The sequence below is a fragment of the Spermophilus citellus genome (assembly GCF_964194105.1).
Source record: "Spermophilus citellus genome assembly, chromosome: 5".
Lineage (NCBI taxonomy): Eukaryota > Metazoa > Chordata > Mammalia > Rodentia > Sciuridae > Spermophilus > Spermophilus citellus.
This window is the reverse complement of record NC_138186.1, coordinates 112,928,652-112,948,119: the sequence shown is the minus strand read 5'-3', so window position 1 is coordinate 112,948,119 and position 19,468 is coordinate 112,928,652. Positions and strand designations below refer to the sequence as shown.

The 19,468-nt window shown below is 34.6% G+C and overlaps 1 protein-coding gene across 2 annotated transcripts in view; it reads right to left on the bottom strand.

Moving 5' to 3' along the window:
- The window catches only part of LIN28B (lin-28 homolog B), a gene marked incomplete at both ends in the record, with an annotated part of 114,461 nt that extends 95,702 nt beyond the window's left edge, over positions 1-18,759 (bottom strand). For both annotated transcript variants that reach the window (XM_081295401.1, XM_081295402.1), the window contains 2 exons: positions 10,906-11,093; positions 18,723-18,759. In XM_081295401.1, the coding sequence (XP_081151527.1) occupies positions 10,906-11,093; positions 18,723-18,759 (225 nt within the window). The remainder of the gene's footprint in view (positions 1-10,905; positions 11,094-18,722) is intronic.
- Positions 18,760-19,468: the final 709 nt, after the last annotated feature.

The window sequence follows — 19,468 nt, the reverse complement described above, 5'->3', positions numbered from 1 at the left end:
CATCATTTAAAAACTAAAAAATACGGGCTGGCGTTGTAGCTCAGTAGTAGAGCACTCGCCTAGCACGTGTGAGGCCCTGAGTTCAATCCTCAGCACTACATAAAAATATATAAATAAAATAAAGGTATTGTGGCCGACTATAACTAAAAAATAAAATTTTTAAATTAAATAAATAAAAATTTAAAACACATAGGCAGCAAGAATGCAGAATCCTTGAATATATCATCCAACAACGCTTTTTAATATTTATTTTTTTAGTTGTAGTTGGACACAATGCCTTTATTTATTTTTATGTGTCGCCTCGCACGTACTAGGCGTGAGCTCTACCACCGAGCCACAATTCCAGCCTCCAACAATGAATGCTTTTTACTTAGTTTTTGATCAATAAAAATTAGTTGACTAGAAAAAATTAAGAAGCAATTTTTCAAGAGTAACCTTTTCATTAAACATTATTACTTCTCAATGACAATGAGCCACCATCTTGATTATTTATACCTCTAAGGACATTTATAGAAAAAAAAAAACAGTTGAGACAGAAATTCTATAAATTTCTGAAAAGAAACAGAAGCACCAATAATCCTAATTATGCCCTTTTTTATTATTTTTTATCATATTTATCCCAAATAAAGTCATTTTCTTTTACTTTGTAAAAAAGTGAATACCAGTAGTATATAGGGGAAAAAAAATGACCCTTTGCTTTTATGCCTTTTATGAAAAGAAGAAGAACCAACTGAAAATTTTTAATTAAAATGTATGCCATTAAGCAAGCAGTGAGTTTATAGTGTATGAAAAAGTGCCATGAAGTTAAATGAAATTAAGATTGACGATTAGAGCCAGGTGCAGTGACACATGCCTATAATTCTAGCTACTTGAAATACTTAGGCAAGAGGATCACAGGTTGAGGCTGGCCTAAGAAACTTGCCAAACCCTGTCTCAAAATAAAAATAAAAGGGCTGGATTTGTAATTCAGTGGTAAAGCAGCGGTAAATTCAATCCCCAGTTACAACAACAACAAAAAGACTAACGATTAGTAAAATGCTTGTGAATTAATTTCTATCTAGCTCGGAGGCATAGAAACTGCTGGTGTAAAGGAAATTTCCAGGAAGAAATAACTAAAGAAAAACAAATTGAGAAGAAAACATGGAAATAAGTGTGGATCTTCTTTGATAAAGGATTTGGGACTGTAGCCTGTGTCCAAACCAGGTCAAGCCTGGCACGGTGGCACATACCTGAAATCCCAGCGACTCCAGAGGCTATGGCAAGAGGATATCAAATTTGAGGCCAGCCTAAGCAACTTAGACTGTGTCTCAAAATAAAAGGTAAAAAAGGCCGGGGATGTATCTCAATGGTAAAGCACTCCTGGGTTCAATCCCCAATACCTAAATACATAAATAGAGGAACCTAAATATAACAATGATTATATAGGTCAACTAGGTCAACTGAGCCTCTTCAAGAATGACTACAAATGGGCATAAGAAAACTTTCTGAAGTGATAAAAATGTTCCATGTCATAAGAGGAATGTAATTATAATTTTTCAAAACTCATTTAAGTATACACTTATTTGGTAAATTTGATTGTATATAAATTAAACCTCAATAAAGCTGATAAGGCAAAAAATAATAAAATTAATGACATAAACAGTATCTTTTAAGTGTTCTGGCAACCATTTATATGGTAAAAGTACTAATAAAAATACAGTGTTCAAATAAGGATCAAAACTAAAATCTGAGATTGCTATCTTTGAATTATTTTCATGTACTTTTTTTTTTCACTGTCTGTTACTTTACTCCTGTAAAATAGGGAGGAAACATTACTGACCACATTTTACTCATAGGAACACTAAAGCTACCAGGAGTGATTAGCCAAAAGCCAGAAACCCACCAAATAGTACAGCCAAACTAAAACCCCTCATTCCCAATGTTTTTTTCCACCATGATACCATACTACTTCTCCTTTATAATAGTTAACTGTGTGACAAACTTTGTTGGCATCCTCACCCCCTGCTTATAATAGTTAACTGTGTGACAAACTTGGCATCCTCACCCCCTGCCAAGTCCATGTTAAGTGCTTTACATATATAATAGCACTTAACCCTCATAACCTGAGTATTTTTTTTTATTTTTGAGTCTCCCCATTTAGACGCTAACAAAGTAACTTTCTTTCCCTACAGACATCTAATAAAACAAATTGGAATTTGAATTCTGATCTATTTGACCAGTCTATACCATGTTATACCATGCATTTCAATCTCACAAGGATTAATTAATAGACCACTATAATTTATCACAACAGGCCTAATTAAAACAATAATTTAGCTGGTTGTGGTGGTACATGCTTGTAATCCCAGCAACTCTGGAGGCTGAGGCAGGAGGATCCCAAGTTCGAGAACAGCCTCAGCAATTTAGTAAGACCCAAAACAACTTAGCCAGATCCTGTCTCAAAATAAAAAATAAAAAGGGCTAGGGATGTGACTCAGCAGTTAAGCACCTTAGGTTTAATCCCCAATAAATACACACACACACACACACACACACACACACACACAATAAATAAATAAATAATAATTTTTTTTCCTTCGCTTAGACTGAAGAATATATTATGTATACCTGAAAATACAGGTAAAAAATCTCATGGTGGGGCTGGGGATGTGGCTCAAGCGGTAGCACGCTCGCCTGGCATGCGTGCGGCCCGGGTTCGATCCTCAGCACCACATACCAACAAAGATGTTGTGTCCGCCGAGAACTAAAAAATAATAAATATTAAAAAATTCTCTCTCTCTCTCTCTCTCTCTCTCCTCTTTCTCTCTCTCTTAAAAAAAAAATCTCACGGTACAACAAACCATCAAAACAAAAATATAACAAAATTATTTTCAAGCCTCAGTTTATACCCTCATATTTTAAACAATGTTTTTAAAAGTGTCTTTAGTTGTAGGGGCTGGAGTTGTAGTTCAGCGGTAGAGAGCTTGCCTGGCATGGGTGAGGCACTGGGTTTGATTCTCAGCACCACATATAAATAAATAAAGGTCTATCAACAACTAAAAAGAATTTAAAAATATATTTAAAAAATATCTTTAGTTGTAGATGGACACAATTCCTTTTATTTATTCATTTATTTTATGTGGTGCTGAGGATCAAGTCAATGCCTCACATGTACTAGGCAAGTGCTCTACCATTGAGCCACAACCCTGGTGCTAAAGAATGTTTTTTGAGATGGGGTCTTGATATATTGTACTGGCTGACCTTGAACTCCTTAGCTCAAGTGACACTATTGTCTTAGCATTCCAAGTACCTGGGACCATAGGCCTGTTAAACAATACTCTATGCCACAAAACTATAATTAAAAGCCTTAGAGTTCACTATAAGAAAAATTAAACTATTACTGAGAATGTAGCTCAATGGTAGATTATTTTTGCCTAGCATGCACAAGGCCTTGGGTTCAAACCTTGTACACATAAATAAACAAGCCAACAAACTATATTAAGTATTAAGCTATCAATATTATGCAACACATTTGGCCCAACTGTAAAGAAAGTTCACAATTTAATTTTCAAGAGTATTAAGTATAAAAACATTTGTATTGAATATAAATTGTAAATAATTTAATAATGATGTTATTTTCACAAAGACAGTTTATTTATTCAACAGCAGTTTATATAATATTAGCTCTAGTCTTCACAAAAACCTAAAAAAGTTATGTTTTATTATTAAACCTTATAGTTGATGATAGAAATATAAATTATTTCTACCAATTACCTATAAATCTTATTTCAGAAGGCAATTCTAAATTGTCAAATATTTAGATCGTAGGGGAGGGAAGCAATCATCACACTATCATACCTTGCTGCTACTTAAAAGATCGGATGAATCTTAATATACCAAAATGCAATCTAACACTTTTATTATTTCTTTAATAAAATACTCTTTAAAAGATCATTTTCTACTGCTGGGCTTGGTGGGGCACGCCTGTAATCCCAGCAGCTTGGGAGGCTGAGAGTTCAAAGCCAGCTTCAGCAACTCGAAGCACAAAGCAACTCAGTGAGACCCTGTCTCTAAACAAAATACAAAATAGGGCTGGGGATGTGGGCTCAGTGGTCAAATACCCCTGAGTTCAATCCCCGGTACCAAAAAAAAAAATATTTTAAATGTACCCCCACTAGTCTGCAAAGTACTTTCTTGAACATATTATTGTCAACAACTTAAGATATTAAGATGACAAAATCGAATAATAAAATAGGGAAGAATGGTTTAAGCTTCTAATGGACTACACATGATACAACTCCACAAACTTAGAACAACTAGGGGAAATATCTCAAGGTATGAAGAATTAATAATTGATAATGATAAAAATATCATATTCAGTCCTAAATCAAATCTAATAGCATATCACATTTAAGATATTTCCAGTTTAATTAATCAGAAATATTCTCACTTTGCTGAGGTCATACTTGGTTTAGAACTAAAAATATTATACATCATATTTTTGCTTAACAACTTTTAGGTTAATCTCAATACCAAAAGAGCTGCTTGCTTAAGATATACAAAACTATCTGCAATATTTATGTAATTTCTAAATAGGAAGAATTAAATCAAACCAAATAGTGTTTCATTGCTACCTGAAAGCAACAAAAACTGCAATCAAGGACTCACTTTAAAAAAAAAAAAAGTTTTTAGTTGTAGAACACACAGTGTCTTTATTTGTTTTTATGTGGTGCTGAGGATCGAATCCAGTGCCTCATACATGTGAGGCAAGTGCTTTACCACTGAGTTACAGCTCCAGCCCTCACTTTTTAATCTCTATGATGAGTGTAGGTAACAAACAAGATTTTAACTTTTCACGAAAGCCCAAAACTCTAAAGTAAATTAGACAGGTTAAAGAATACTAAATGCTTGTAAGTGATATGTCACTTAACTATCTATTTAAAAACCAATTCCTTGATGTACTGCCTTCATTTGTAGTCAATTGTCTTTAAAGAGAGAGGGAGAAGACAATGAATTAAAGTGGTACCCCCAGTAATCCTGGAGACATAGGAGGCTGAGGCAGGAGGATAGTAAGCTCCAGGCCAGCTTCAGCAATTTAGAGTCCCCCAGCAACTTAGCAAATAAACACTTAAAAAAAAACAGGGCTATGAATATAGTTCAGCGTTAAACCACCCCGGAGTTCAATACCCAGTACCCAAAAACAAAATAAAAATAATCAAAAATGAGTAACAAGTGTAGGATACCAAGAGCTAACTCTAATGTCAAGTATAGACTTTAGGGGATAATGAGGAGTCAAAGTAGGTTCATCAGCTTTTACAAATATACTATTCTGGTACATGATGGGAGACTGCATATATAGGTGCAGGAGGCATAAGGGAAAATCTCTGTACCTTCTCCTAATTTTGCTGTGACCCTAAAACTACTCTTGAAAAAATAAATCTAAAAAAATAAATAAATAAGTGAAAGACTTAAGGACATGGTTCAGTCATTGAATAGATACTTAGGATCTGGGTTCATTCCCAAGGCCCCCCCCCAAAAAAAAAAGTAAGCAAAAATACTTTAAAAGTAAAGCAATAACTATGTCTTAAAAACTTAAATTCATCTGTAATCCCAGCAGTTCAGAAGGCTGAGACAGGAGGATTGAGAGTTCAAAGCCAGCCTCACCAAAAGCAAGGTGCTAAGCAACTCAGTGAGACCCTGTCTCTAAATAAAAATACAAAGAGGGCTGGGGATGTGACTCAGTGGTCGAGTTTCCCTGAGTTCAATCCCTGGTACCCACTCCCCCCGCCCCCCCCCACAAAAAAAAAAAACTAAAATTCACACTTCAAGATTAAATTGAATAGGAGCATATTTTTAAATATAAATACACAAAAAGAATCTGGAAAATGAATCCTCACTTTAAAATCAAAAGGGAAGTGTTACCAAATAAAAGAGGAAAGTCTTTCAAAATGTTAATGTAAATGCCTCTTAAATTGATGTTATGGTTAAACATCTGTAAAGGATTTAGTTTGAGATTCTTCTGAAATTATCAACTAGGAAAAACATCTTAAAATTTTTGTAGATAGAAATCATCTTCAGAATATTAAAATACATAACTAGTTATAAATTTTTAGTTATAAAAATGAGCTATGAATGTTTATGATCATATTAAGTTTTCAAGATTTATTTTTGTATAAATATATTATAAAATTGGCATTTGGTTCTGGGGCTATAGTTTTGTAGAAAAATTTAGTTAACATGCCTAAGGACCCAGTTTCAATTAGCAGCCCAGAAAGAGGAAAAAAAAAAAAAGATAAAATTGCCATTTTAAACAGTCCTGATAGTAACAGTCATATATTCTGCATATAAAAGGTCTTCATGCTAAATTATCACAAAAATAAACATGGGGTCCGAGGTTGTAGCTCAGTGGTAGAGCACTTGCCTAGCACCTGTAAAGTACTGGGTTCCATCCTCAGTACCACATAAAAATAAATAAATTAAATAAGGGTATTGTGTCCATCTACAACAAAAATATTTTTTTAAAAAAGTAAATATGACTAACTGATTAGAAATATTATGAAAAGCCTTCAAACATGAATACACTGGACTAAATTTATCTTTATAAATTATATAATTAATATTAAAAATGCACAGACATGAAGCTGGGCACTGAGGCTCATGCTTATAATTTAAACTACTAGGGAGCTGAGAGAGGAGGACCCAAAGTTTGAAGCCAGTTTGGGCTAAATTTAGCCAGGCGGTATCTCAATAAATAAATAAATAAATAAACAAGGGTTAGGTTGTAGCTCAGTAGTAGAGTACCCCTGACATGAACTCTATGCTAAATCAACTGTGTTGTAACATTTAAAATTTTCATATATTTATATTACTTATCTTCAAATATTTGCATAGTCTGACACTGTTAATACTACTTTAAACTTATTATATATGATTTCTTCTAGCCATTACTCCCTGAGGTGCTTTCTAAGCCAAGTAATAAAAGGAAATTAAAACAAAATCTCTGTAAGCTGGGAATTTTAAAGAAGAAAATATAAATAAGATATAAAGTACATAAGAACACCTATACCTGAAAAGTAAGGGATGATTTAAAAACCAAACTCATATATATGTAAGACTACTGTTAAGAGTAATTTCATTACAGTCATTTTGAAATTACTATCTTTGGGAAAACTTACTGCATAAATTATTAAATAAATGAAATATGCTTCATTAAAAGTCTTGGTATTTTATTTGGTGGCGAAGAATTACAAATACATATATAAACCCAATATTTGAAGAAAGCATTCATCTGCAAATAGGCTGAGGAGAGCTCAATAAGAATGGATTCTATATTTCTCCAGAAGAATGAAATTCAAGTGATCATGTTTTCTTAGGTATCAAGATGTTGTAAAGAAAAACTTACATGACAACAAACATCAACAGGTAGTACTGTGCAACATTCCCTTTTCCAAATATCTAATATTAATTACCATATGATTCTAAAGTGCTATCAAATATTTAAGTCCTAATGAATATTTATATTTCAAAAAACTTCTAATGACCTTTTCCAGGCAATTTAAGCATACACTTTTTAACTTATTAATATAAGGAAACTGTTAGGAGTATTACTGACACTTATAAAATAATTGATGAAATTATCTTATTAAGAACCAAGACTTGGGGCTGGGGATGTGGCTCAAGCAGTAGCGCGCTTGCCTGGCATGCGTGCGGCCCAGGTTCGATTCTCAGCACCACATACAAACAAAGATGTTGTGTCCGCCGATAACTAAAAACTAAATATTAAAAAAAAAAAAAGAACCAAGACTTAAAGATCTATATTAATCATGAGCCAAATCTTACTTCCACTGAGATAAATCTCTGGATTTTGCACTGGATTCTTGAGACATTCCTAAAACTTCATTCTATTTTACAAACTGAATCACCATCAATATTTTCAAATTTCAGTTAAATATTTTATCACATACCTCAAAAACAGTGAAGTGTGACAAAATATATAAATATAGTGCTTACATATTTAGGTCAGTTTTTAAAACTAATGTTCATTATTAAATTCTATTAACGTTTCACTATTACTTAAAATGGTTTCCGAATATATACATTCATTTTCCAGCCATAAAATACGATTTTAATTCACAAGTGAACTTCAGAAAATCACATGAAAACTGTCATTTTTAAACCACCAATTGTCACTATACTACTAGAGCACCATCTCACTGCATTCATCAACATCAGGGAAAGCGCAGCACCTGTGCATGTGTTTTTACCACTTCAGAATTTACAACCATCAACTACAGAACTACAGAAAGTTTGATTACGTTAATACCAACAAATTTTATAGAGAATTAAGTAACAACATATCTATAGCTCTAGTTTAAAATACACACACTTTTATTTCATAGCAACTAAATTGGTTTAATATGTAGTTATTTGCAGTCAATATTTTTCCTGGGTACATATTGGCATGAATTTTTAAGTATTATTTTAAAAAATAATACTAAAATCATTTTTATTTCCCCAAATACATACCATTAAAAAATGTGTTCAATATACTTACCGTATGACACATGTACTTCTGAGCACCCACCAAAAAAACTACACTATATATTATTTTATTTTTAAAATGAAAATTTTGATACTGGGGGTTGAACTCAGGGGTACTTAACAACTGAGCCACATCCCCAGCCCTAAATAATGCACATAGGTATTGGTCTACCTGAACACTGAGTTAAATTTTCTAATTGTCTATGATGCACATTATTGTATAACAAAATTATAGACACAATGGAAAAACTCTAACATGAATAAAAACTGATGTCTTCAAAAACGTTTGCATAGTAAAATTTATGGCTAAAATAAAACATTTTTAGAAATTGTACAAAATGATCTTGAATTGCAATCTGATTCTTCAGGGGATACTCACATAACACCTATACAGACCACTTATAACCATCTAATTATTACTTGTTGTTGCCTAGCTAAACTCAGTAGGATTCCTGTCTTCTTCAAAACAATTATTCATACAACTTATATGTAATTTATGTAAATCTCAATAAGAACTGCTTTAACTAGGTATCATTTAATATTGTCTTTTCTTATATACATGATGTGCAACATAAAATTAATGCAAGTAAATATTTAAAATAATGTTTATAATCTGGAAACTATTAGCTATATATAAAAAAACTTTACCAGCAATATAATCTTTCTAATTCAATGGATACAGGAATGTTTATAAACATATATCAATTAAATAGCTTAAATTTGGATGTCTTACAATTCTAAATATTAACATTGATTAATACAATGTCTAATATTTGAATTTTTTGTTAAAAGCCAAATTATAACAAGGTATCATCAGACAAAGAAGAAAAGTGCTATTTTTTCATTCATCTATAAAACAAATTTATGAGATCGTAAAGAACAATTTAACAATCTAAAGAAGGTTCAAAGGGGGAAACCAGAGCCTGAGAGAAAATGGATTTGTCAATTATTTTAGTCATTCAGTCTAAGGAGGAGGAAAGGATAATAGAAAATTTAGCTTCGTTTTGCAATATAAAATAGAAGGCATAAAATTCAGTAGCCTGCATGTGGACTCCTATTTATGCATTTAAACCCTATTTCAATTCACAAATTATGCTGATCCTTCCACATGTAAACAGCCAATAATGATGACCAGGCCTTAAGAAAAGGAAAACACACCATACAGCAAGGTCAGAAAGCTGCCAAGCACCATAGCACAACAGAGCAAAACAGGATGGTTTCATATGTTCCTATTGTTTATACACATAATTTAAAGATGTTATTACAAGGGTGGGTGTAAATATTTCCAATTCCAGAAACATACAACACAGCATTAAATTAATATATCATTTTCAAGTAGAGATACTAAGTATTTCATCTATGTCAGTCAACCTGTAGTATTAACAGCCATTCATTCAATTCTTTTTAACTTAGAAGTCAAGCCAAAATAAACCTCTTTTGTCCTAAGCCTCTATTTCTTACTACAAATTCACTTTAGAGAATTTATACTTCCTTACCTTCTTTTGATGGAAAAAAAATAGGCTTGCAAATTGTAAATTTTTTTTCTATAAAGAGATTAATTAATAGGAATGAAAGAGGAAGTGGTATTAATTTATTATTTCCCGGACAAAGTTTTGAATGGGAAGCAATGACATTCTGCCTTGTATTTAAACATCTTTAAAAACTACAATAGAATATAAGCAAAGGTGGAAATTTACCCCAAGTAACAGACAAGGACATTTTAAACACACAATCTAGAGCCGCCTTTGGCCACATTTTTTTTTTCCAGTTCAGTCTCTTAAAGAGACAGTATCCTTACACCAGTTCCCTACCGGGAGTACATTTCTTAAAATGTTTAACTACCAAGAATTCTCTTTGGCATTTCTACAAATCCATTCTAGCCCAACAGTGTTCTATTTTGTTTTACTGATTTCAAGGCAGGCAACGATAAATAGAAGAGCTACTGTGTGACTAGGTGTCTAAAATAAAAACATATACATTTCATATTACAAAGAAATGTGTTGCTTTTGTTTTTAAACCTTAAAATGATCATTGTTTCTTCATTCATTTTTCCACTCATTCATGGGCAAAGGCGACCCAGTCTGTTGTAACCAATAACACTGGAAACTACAAGAACGCAATTTCACTGCCGAATGAAAAGGAAGAAATGCTAATAACGTCAACCAGGGTCCCAATAGTCCAATATCAAAGATTTCATTTTCTGTTTAGGAAAAGATATCCTGGAAGGAGCTCACACACGTGCCCTAAAAACTGGATTACCACGTGATTTCAAAGATTTGTGTTTTTCAATATATCTAAGAGCACATTATCGTACATCTATTAAAATAACTATAGATCAATTCCTCCGCATGGAAAAAGGTGAAAAGGGGGGAAAATTTGGCTTACTTGGTGTACAAATACATCCACCGGAATATCCAAGGGGCTTCCCTCTCGGTTTATCATGGAGATGAATCCAAATCCCATGCGCACGTTGAACCACTTACAGTGGCCAGTTCCGTGCAAAACCTGGGATTCCTCCTCTGCCTGCTCTGGCAGCTTCCCGGGCTCTTCTCCACCACCTTTGCTTGCCCCGCCTGAGATGGAACAGGACAAAAAAAAAAAAAAAAAATCAGTCTGTATTTCCATACTGTGTTCATAGAAAAAGGGAGAGAGGGACTGTTGGTGAGAGAGGGAAGCGGACTAAAAAAAAAAAAAAAAAAAAAAAAAAAAGTAAGTAGCTGGAATCCTTTCTCATCTTCAGAAAATATTTTAAATGAAAAGGTTAAAAGGAAGCAGAGGAGGAGGAAGCCACACTGTTCTATCGATCATAGCAACTTCCACGTTTCTGTACATACGTGTACTTTTTTAACTCCCGGGTTTTTTTTTTTCAGCCACATATTATGTAGTACAGCATGGGAGACTTTACTTGCATAATACTGATTTAACACTGATCCCATTTAGAAAAAAAATTCAAATAAACTATTTTCTCTGGCGGTATGAGGAGGAAAGAGAAATTGTGAAGATGGTAACAACTACTAGTTAATGCACACGCGGCAGCAGTGAATCCACAGTTATTCGCAATGTGCACTCCCCTCCCCCCATAACTTTCAATTAAAGTTGGGGTGGAATGGGGGAGGGGGCAGGTGTATAAAAGTTTTCTTGGGCTCACCAACTGAAACTGCGCTTAATCACACTCACACAATTCAAACAATAGCCCCCTGAAAGCTTTTCAAGTTGTGAATCAGTGTGGGCGGTACAAAACATTTTTGGAGATCTATAACAATAGGTTTGCATAAAGCCCCATTGCGCGATAGGGGGTGAGGAGGTAATGCCCAGTATTGGGGTAAAGGGGGAAGTGGGGGACAGGCGAAGAAGGATGAGAAAGCGGGTGGGGGTGAGAAAAGAAGAAAGAAATTCACAGTAAAACAATAGAAAAGAAAATTAACCTTCGGCCATGTTGCCCCACGGGCCCTCTGCTCCAAACTCGTGAGATGAAAACTTTCCCTTTGGAACGGAGTGATCTTCTGCATCAATCTAACATCTTGATTTTGTGCGTTCACAAATTTAGCTCGCATGGTCTAATGTGCTTTCCTTCTTTTGATTTTTTTTTTCTCGTCTCTCTCCAGTTTCTGGCCCCTGGAGCACACGTGACTTTGTCAATTACATGCTTTCTTGCTACTAATTTCACCTCGGATCCTTAAGGGGCCGGCAGGAGGAAGAGATAACCAATCGCCATTTCATCTATGCTGACATCAAAATAATTTATGAATGAACACGAAAAACTCAAACATGTTATCTTAAAGACAATTTGGGACGCTTCTTTACGATAAATCAGAGTGCTGATTTTGTGCTTCTACTTAAACACAATGGAGGGTCCTTGTGAATCGTCGATTTAGAAAAAATCATATGTACACACGCGTGCCCTATCTAAATAATCTTATACCAGGGAGTCATTTAAATAAAGCAACCGATGTTATGACTTTTTTCTCTTAAAATTCAGCTACTTCATAGCAAACCTACTTAGGACCAATTTCATACTTAACACTTAGAGGAAAATATACAATTTATAAATATATAGATTAAACCCAATTACATCCCCCATTAAACTACTGTAATATACACATACCAAAAAAGCACACAATTATCTAAATGTGTCTCAAATTTTTTTATAATTTTATAAATTTTTTTTTAATAAAGTTTCACGGGGGTGGGGGGATCACTATCGCCTTTCACGTAATCAAATTGTGTTTAGATTTATCAGTTTGGGAAATTTTAGAGGGGGTTGGTAAGGAATTGTACTTCACAGGTTTCTCCGCCATCTCTTTCCGGGGGAGGAGATGTGATTAATGACTTCCTAAATAACAGCCCAGTTTTCCAGCCTAACATAGAGTGAACCTCAATCAGTGGCGATTGTTCCCCAAGAGCAAGACCACGTAGGGTGGAGGGGGAGGGGAATGCTGGGCAGGGGAGGTGCTGAAGAACCGCGAGGAACCGCCAGGAGAGGCGGCTGCAGCGCAGAGCGAGAAGGTGGGGGTGGCGGGCACTGTGGGGTCGGTGCAGAGCTGCGTACCCAGGAAAAGGTAAATTCATGATATTGACTGGACCATGACATTTTAAATGTCCACTACCAGCGGGCACAACAGTCGAATAAATGAAAATTTAATAACGGATTAGGTTCTTCCCGTCTCTTCCCCGCTGGCCCCCACTTTCAAAATGCTTACTTTTTAACCTTTCGAATGGGTTCAGGAGATTGTTGATTAGGAGATGCTGACAACATCACCCCCCATTGAATACTAACTACAGTAAATATTACAGATTAACTAGAAATGCTTTGCTTTCTTTAAAATATAAAATGTAGCCTGTTTTGAAAAATTAAAAGACCCACCAGTCTTTTTCTACCCCACCCCCCATTTCTTAAACAAGCAGTTTACGGAAAAACTAACTGCACAGATACCACTTCCCTTCTGCAAAGCTAAGTTCACCCTCCCCCACCATGCCTGCATCCCCCTCCCCATCTCCAAACAAGTCCATGTTCTCCAGCGTTTCACACATAAAATGTTGGGATTTTGAAAAGCTATTGAAAACCCCACATATACTAATTAATACCTCTTCCTCATATTAAACAACTAAAAATAAATTTAAACTAATTAGTTCAAATATAAAGAAATCGGTGCATATAAAAATGGAAGTTATTTTCAGCTGTTTCTGATAAAAGGTGTCAATCAAAACTGATCAATTTCGAAAGATTTTTTTTCCCTATGTTTCTTTTGTTTCTCAGGAAAGAGGACAAGCTTTCTGTTTTCATTTATTTTGAGGGGAATAAGGTGCCAGCTGTTTGGGAGGGGGAAAATATAAAATTCCAAATGATTTTGAAAGTGTAACAAAAGTTCCACACTTTGAAGATTTATTTCCTAACAAAACATTTACTAGGCATTGTTTTAATGGCAGAAATTGATTACTACAATTATTATACTGACTTGAGTAACTTTAATGATAGTATTAAAGGCTAAATATTACATGCAAAACAAGATAGAAACTAAGTTTTTATATTTTAAAGAATTACTTTAAAAAAAACAATAGAGAAGCATCTGAGAAAATATTCAATGTAAACCGATGTGAGGTTCTATTATTTATGTAAAAATAATTATAAAATTCACAGGCCAATATAGTTTAGTTTTGTAAGACATGATAAATCACATTTTATCTCTTTTATTAGAACATAGTTTACTCACAACTCAGGAATACAATATGCAAGTGATTCTGAATCTATTATTAAATTTAATAAAATTCAAACTTATCAATATGCGGATGCAAAGTGAGGGATAACATGGCTTAACCATATTTGGATGGTATAGTTACACAGTTGTGCCTGATTGGGGGCTTCCAGTATTAGAGGAATTAAGGTAGGGTTCACTGGACTGGTCACTGATGTCAGAGGTTATCGACTCATTCATTTCCTGAGAGGGACATCAGCCTTTCAAGTTGTGTAGAAGGCTTTTTCAACTGGGAACCCTGAGAAATACTCTAAAATTCATTCACAAAGAATTTAAGGCAAATGCATTTACATACCTTGGGGTGGGTTAAAGAAAGGGGGAGAGAAAGGGAAGGTTTTAAGGAAAAAGAGGAAGGAGGAAAGGAAGTTAAAAAAGGGAGAAAACGGAAAGCAGGAGACAGAGAATCCCACTCACCAATTCTGCCCCCTCTCTAAATCTTTTGAGCCTAAGATCCTTTTTAAACTGACCATAAGCTCTTATAGCTCATAGAGTGTTTCTTTCATATAAAATAGTCCTGTGAGTCTCTTACAATGCTTTCCAATTTGTCACCTTCCTTAAGTCTTCTGGTTTTAATTCTTTTCTCATTTCCTACTTGTTTTTAGTCCCAGAAAGACCTGTGTTTGACTCAAAACTCATGTTTTATACCTGAGAAAGCCAAATGTTTTATAGCTTGATTTATCATAGTTCTTTCAAAATGTCTTTAAAATGAGTTCAAGTAGCTACAAAGAATCGTCAACGCAATAAAGGGGGAAAAATCAGAGATAATTTAACACATGCCTGTTGGTCATCACAATCTTAGTTTCCCCATTTTAAAAGGAGGTACATGCTTTCCCAGCTTAACAACATCCCCGGTTCCCCGCCCTCTCCGCACCCCCCCCCCGCCCCCGCCCCCGCCCCCGCCCCGCAGTACAATGTAAGGAACCAAAAGGTGCCAGAGCCCACCGTGGTTGTTTTCAACTATAAGCAATGAATAACTTCTATAAAAGTACAAACAATGCTTGGTTCTTAAAACTAGGAGGAGGGTCTGCAGCACTACAGACTCTACCGGTCTCTCCTCCCGGCAAATAAGACACAGTCCATAGCCCCTGCGCGGTTGTAGTCCCCGCGCCTCCACGCGCCCCCTTCGCAACAGAGTCCCCTAAGTCCCTGGCCAGCAAATCTCCCCTTTCCTTCCACCTCCTACCCAGTAACTTCCTCTCACCTTTCTCTATTCAGTCATCTTTCCTTTTAGTCATCATATCACCACCTCCTCTGTAGAATTCCAGCCATTCAAAAGGCTGATGTTGTCTTACTAATTAAGAGACTTTTACATTTGTCATCCTGTTCCCAAGAACAAAAGAAACCCTTGCTTTCACAACTATGGCAAAAACACCGGGCACAATCTAGCATTTTTACTCAGTTTCCACATATACATTATGATTTGAGTCCTTTACAGGATGCCAGAACCTACTAAATTTAAGATAAGTAAGGTCAAGAGGAGAGGGAGAATAGGAGGACCCAAGAAAATGCCTGTCCCCGCCCCCACCGGGCCGTGCCTAAAATGGAGCTGTCTTCAAACAGACCCCAGTGCAGTCCTACCCGTCCTATCAGGAAGCCGTGAAAACATCACCACCCCAAGCGGTACCTTCTAAAGGTCTGGTAAAGCCGACTGGAGGGGCTGGACGCTTGGCTAGTTGGTTCTGGGGAACCCTGTCTGTCCTGTTTTCATCGTTCCCCGCTGCAAACTGCCAACCCACACGTCGGGGAGGATGAAGCCAGCCACTGCGTTTCAGGACACCACTTGGGAGTTACTTTCTTGACATTAAAAACATGGAATTAAACAAGGAGTACCGACTACCCGTGTTAATCTTATGGTAGAGGCTCCTCAGAACATACAGGCATGTTGTTTTTGTTTCCAGAAGCAGAAATACGTTTTCATTTAATTTTCCTATCTGAAGACAAGCAAGCTCTGGCTTAATACAACTGTTCCTTTTAGAATTTTTCATGGCTGCAGGAAATCTTAAAATTTTCTGTAATGCCTTCTTAACACATTTCTCGAGGAATAACTAAGCAAAATTGTGGAGATACAGGTAAGGATTAAATTTTAAGTTTGCCACTCAAAGTGCCTTTTTGTTTAAAAAACAAAACAAAAACAAAAAACAAGTACTTATAAACTCTTCCTTCTTTTTGGTCAGTTATGTTTCAACAAAATATTTAGAGCAACAAAATCATTTCAGAAAAGGGGCATTATTTTAGGACCACCATTATTGTAGAAAATACCTCTTTGGAAAAGTTGAAATTTCAAAAACAACTGTTATATTAACACACTTCTCTCCAAATAAATAGAAAAGAAATAAAATTTTATGATTACTACTTCTGAGTATTTTCCAAGCACACTCAACAAATACTTGCTTAAATGATTTTCATTAAATTAATAATATTATTAAAATCACATAGTAATAAGCCTTTCTTTGCTTAGAATAGCACAAAAAAGTTTTATGATTTATTTGAAAAATAAAAGGCACTATTTTTGGCCTATACTACTTGAACATGTATTTTTTAGGGTTGTTTGGATGGTTGGTTTTTGCGACAGTCTCCTTAAATTGTCCAGATTGACCCTGAACTGTGATCCTCCTGCCTCAGCCTCCAGAGTAGGTGGGCTTACAGACATCCACCACTATGCCCAGCAATTTAAAGATCTTCTTATAGTAAATATTCGGAGTTTGTGAAGAAAACTACAATTTATTTTTTTAATGTTTTTTTTAGTTGTAAATGGACACAATATCTTTATTTATTTATTATGTGGTGCTAAGGATTAAACCCAGTGCCTTACACATAAACAAGGCAAGGTCTCTACCACTGAGCTACAACACCAGCCCCAGAAAACCACAATTTAAATAATGAAAATATATAATTCTTTCACTCTCCCTAAAGCCTTGAATCAATTTATTCTTTTAAACTTTATCACATCAAAAGAAATAACTGAAAGAAGACTATGGACTATATCCCAGGTATTATTTCAATATTTATACTGTTTATTTTGGAGGGAGAGGGCAGGTATTACAAAAATAGGGAGAAAAAAGAAAAGTGGGGAGTAAAAAATGGGAAAAGTGAGAAGAAATCTTGGGTTTTAAGGAGGTTTGTGTGGGAAGAAAATCTATGGGAAAAACAGCAACCAGTTAGAAACTGGAATTCAGAGTTCTGGTCCCATTCATGAACCTGTGGTCTTGGTCACCAATTTTTTCTGGGCCTCATCTATGAAATAAGATTGGACCCAGTTGATATTCAAAGTGGTTTAGATTAAAATGTAAACTTTAGAAATAACTTTCCTTTTGAAAAAATTGGTACCTCTCCTCTCCAACTCCCTTTTAATCACATGAAACTTTATTGCAGTCACTTAACACATTGGTGTTAACACTATTTCCCAAAAGAAAAAAAAAATGTCCCTGGACTGCCCCCTATTTGCCCCTAGAGAAAATGCACAATCAATAATCAGGGGAAAATAGTTGGTATATTAAAATAGCGTAGCAACTTTTGCAACTCTTCTTTTTCATAAAGAAGAGCATCATCTCCATGTTAAAGGATTCATTCTAGAAAAAAGTAGTGCTTGTCAAATGGCAGTACCTATCCCAGCTTTTTCCACTAAACCTTCTGATCCTTACAGCTTTCCTCTGGTTACTCACAATCCTTATTTGTTCAGTTTAATAGAATATAATTTTATTTGTACTTTAGAATGCTCATAAACTTTGCTTTATCAGCTCTCATGTGTGCTTTCAAAGTACTACTAATCAAAAAAGTATTAAATTCATCAGGGCAGAATTAGTAACACAATATTATTAAATGAAACTTTCTGGAAAAGTGTGATATAAGTTAACTTCAATAATATGTGAAAATATATATCAAAATGTTAAAAAGTTCAAAAAGACTCAGTTTTGCAATAGGATTAGTAACAAACTTTGACATATGTACATGAAAAACATTGTAAATGGTGTTTCCTGGATTAGAGAAATTTTCTCACAAAAGTTGAATATATTATATTGTACAACTTATGTTACAGTGAATTATTTGAAACAACACCATGTCTCTATTTTTAGTTTAATTCAACAGATATGTGTAAATGCCTACTGGAAATTACAAAAATGAATAAGCCACAAATACTTTTCATTCATTATCATAAGCATTTAAGTGTTATTATATAGCTTTAATTCAAAAAAGGGAATCATAAATTCCAATACTGCTAAAATCAGGGGGAAAAGGAGTTAGAAGATGCCATCCATGCAATATGGTGGTAATACAAGTTTTATAGATGGACTGATCTGGATGGAGTCTGGTAGGACATGATGCTCATCTTGCCAAGGCAGAAAGCCAAAGTGGAAAATTCTAGAGGGCCTGTCAAGTTCTCTCATGTACCACTAGTGGTTTCATAAAACATCAGTTAGGTAAAATATTTAATTTAAAAAACAGACTAACCTGGGGCTGATGAAACCTGGTTGAATGACCTCATCATCTTCTGAAGAACCTAAAATCAGAGAGCTCAAGTCAGTACTACATTAATCGCCTATTTAATTGCCTTTTCTTCAACTTAATGGATCATTAGAAAGCAATAAAATGTCCAAGTTTTGACTCTGTGAAGTGACCTGTAAACTTTTTTTTTTTTACAGTTTAAAACTCACCTAGCAAATTAGACAACCAATTGGCATAAACTTGTCTTTTATTTCTATTAAAAGACATGGGTTCAAAAAAACATTTAAAACAAGATTATTAAGATGGAGTTAAAGATGACAATTTCATAAACAATGTAATTGTAACATTGTTAATTTTATGCTGTAATTTAATAATTCAAATAATTTTTCAACCACAGTTAAAATTTACCTAACCTACATTATGTGTTTATTCATGAACTAAACTATTCTCCTCAGGTATATTTTGGAATTTAAATCATCAGAAACAAATTATGATTATATACCATTGATAGTGAATCTCTGTTACATTCAAATGCTTTTTGATAGAAAATAACTTTAATACACTTAATCACTAAGTATATTTGAAGGTATCTAATATACATTAACCCAGATTTTATAAAACAAAACGTGTTCATTTAAAAATAAAAGTATTGGTGTTTCTAATATATCCATTAACAAATGCACAAAAAGTGAAACTTGCAATAAAGAGACCATCCAATAATAGCAATTGAAAGGGAAACTCCTGGTTGCCAT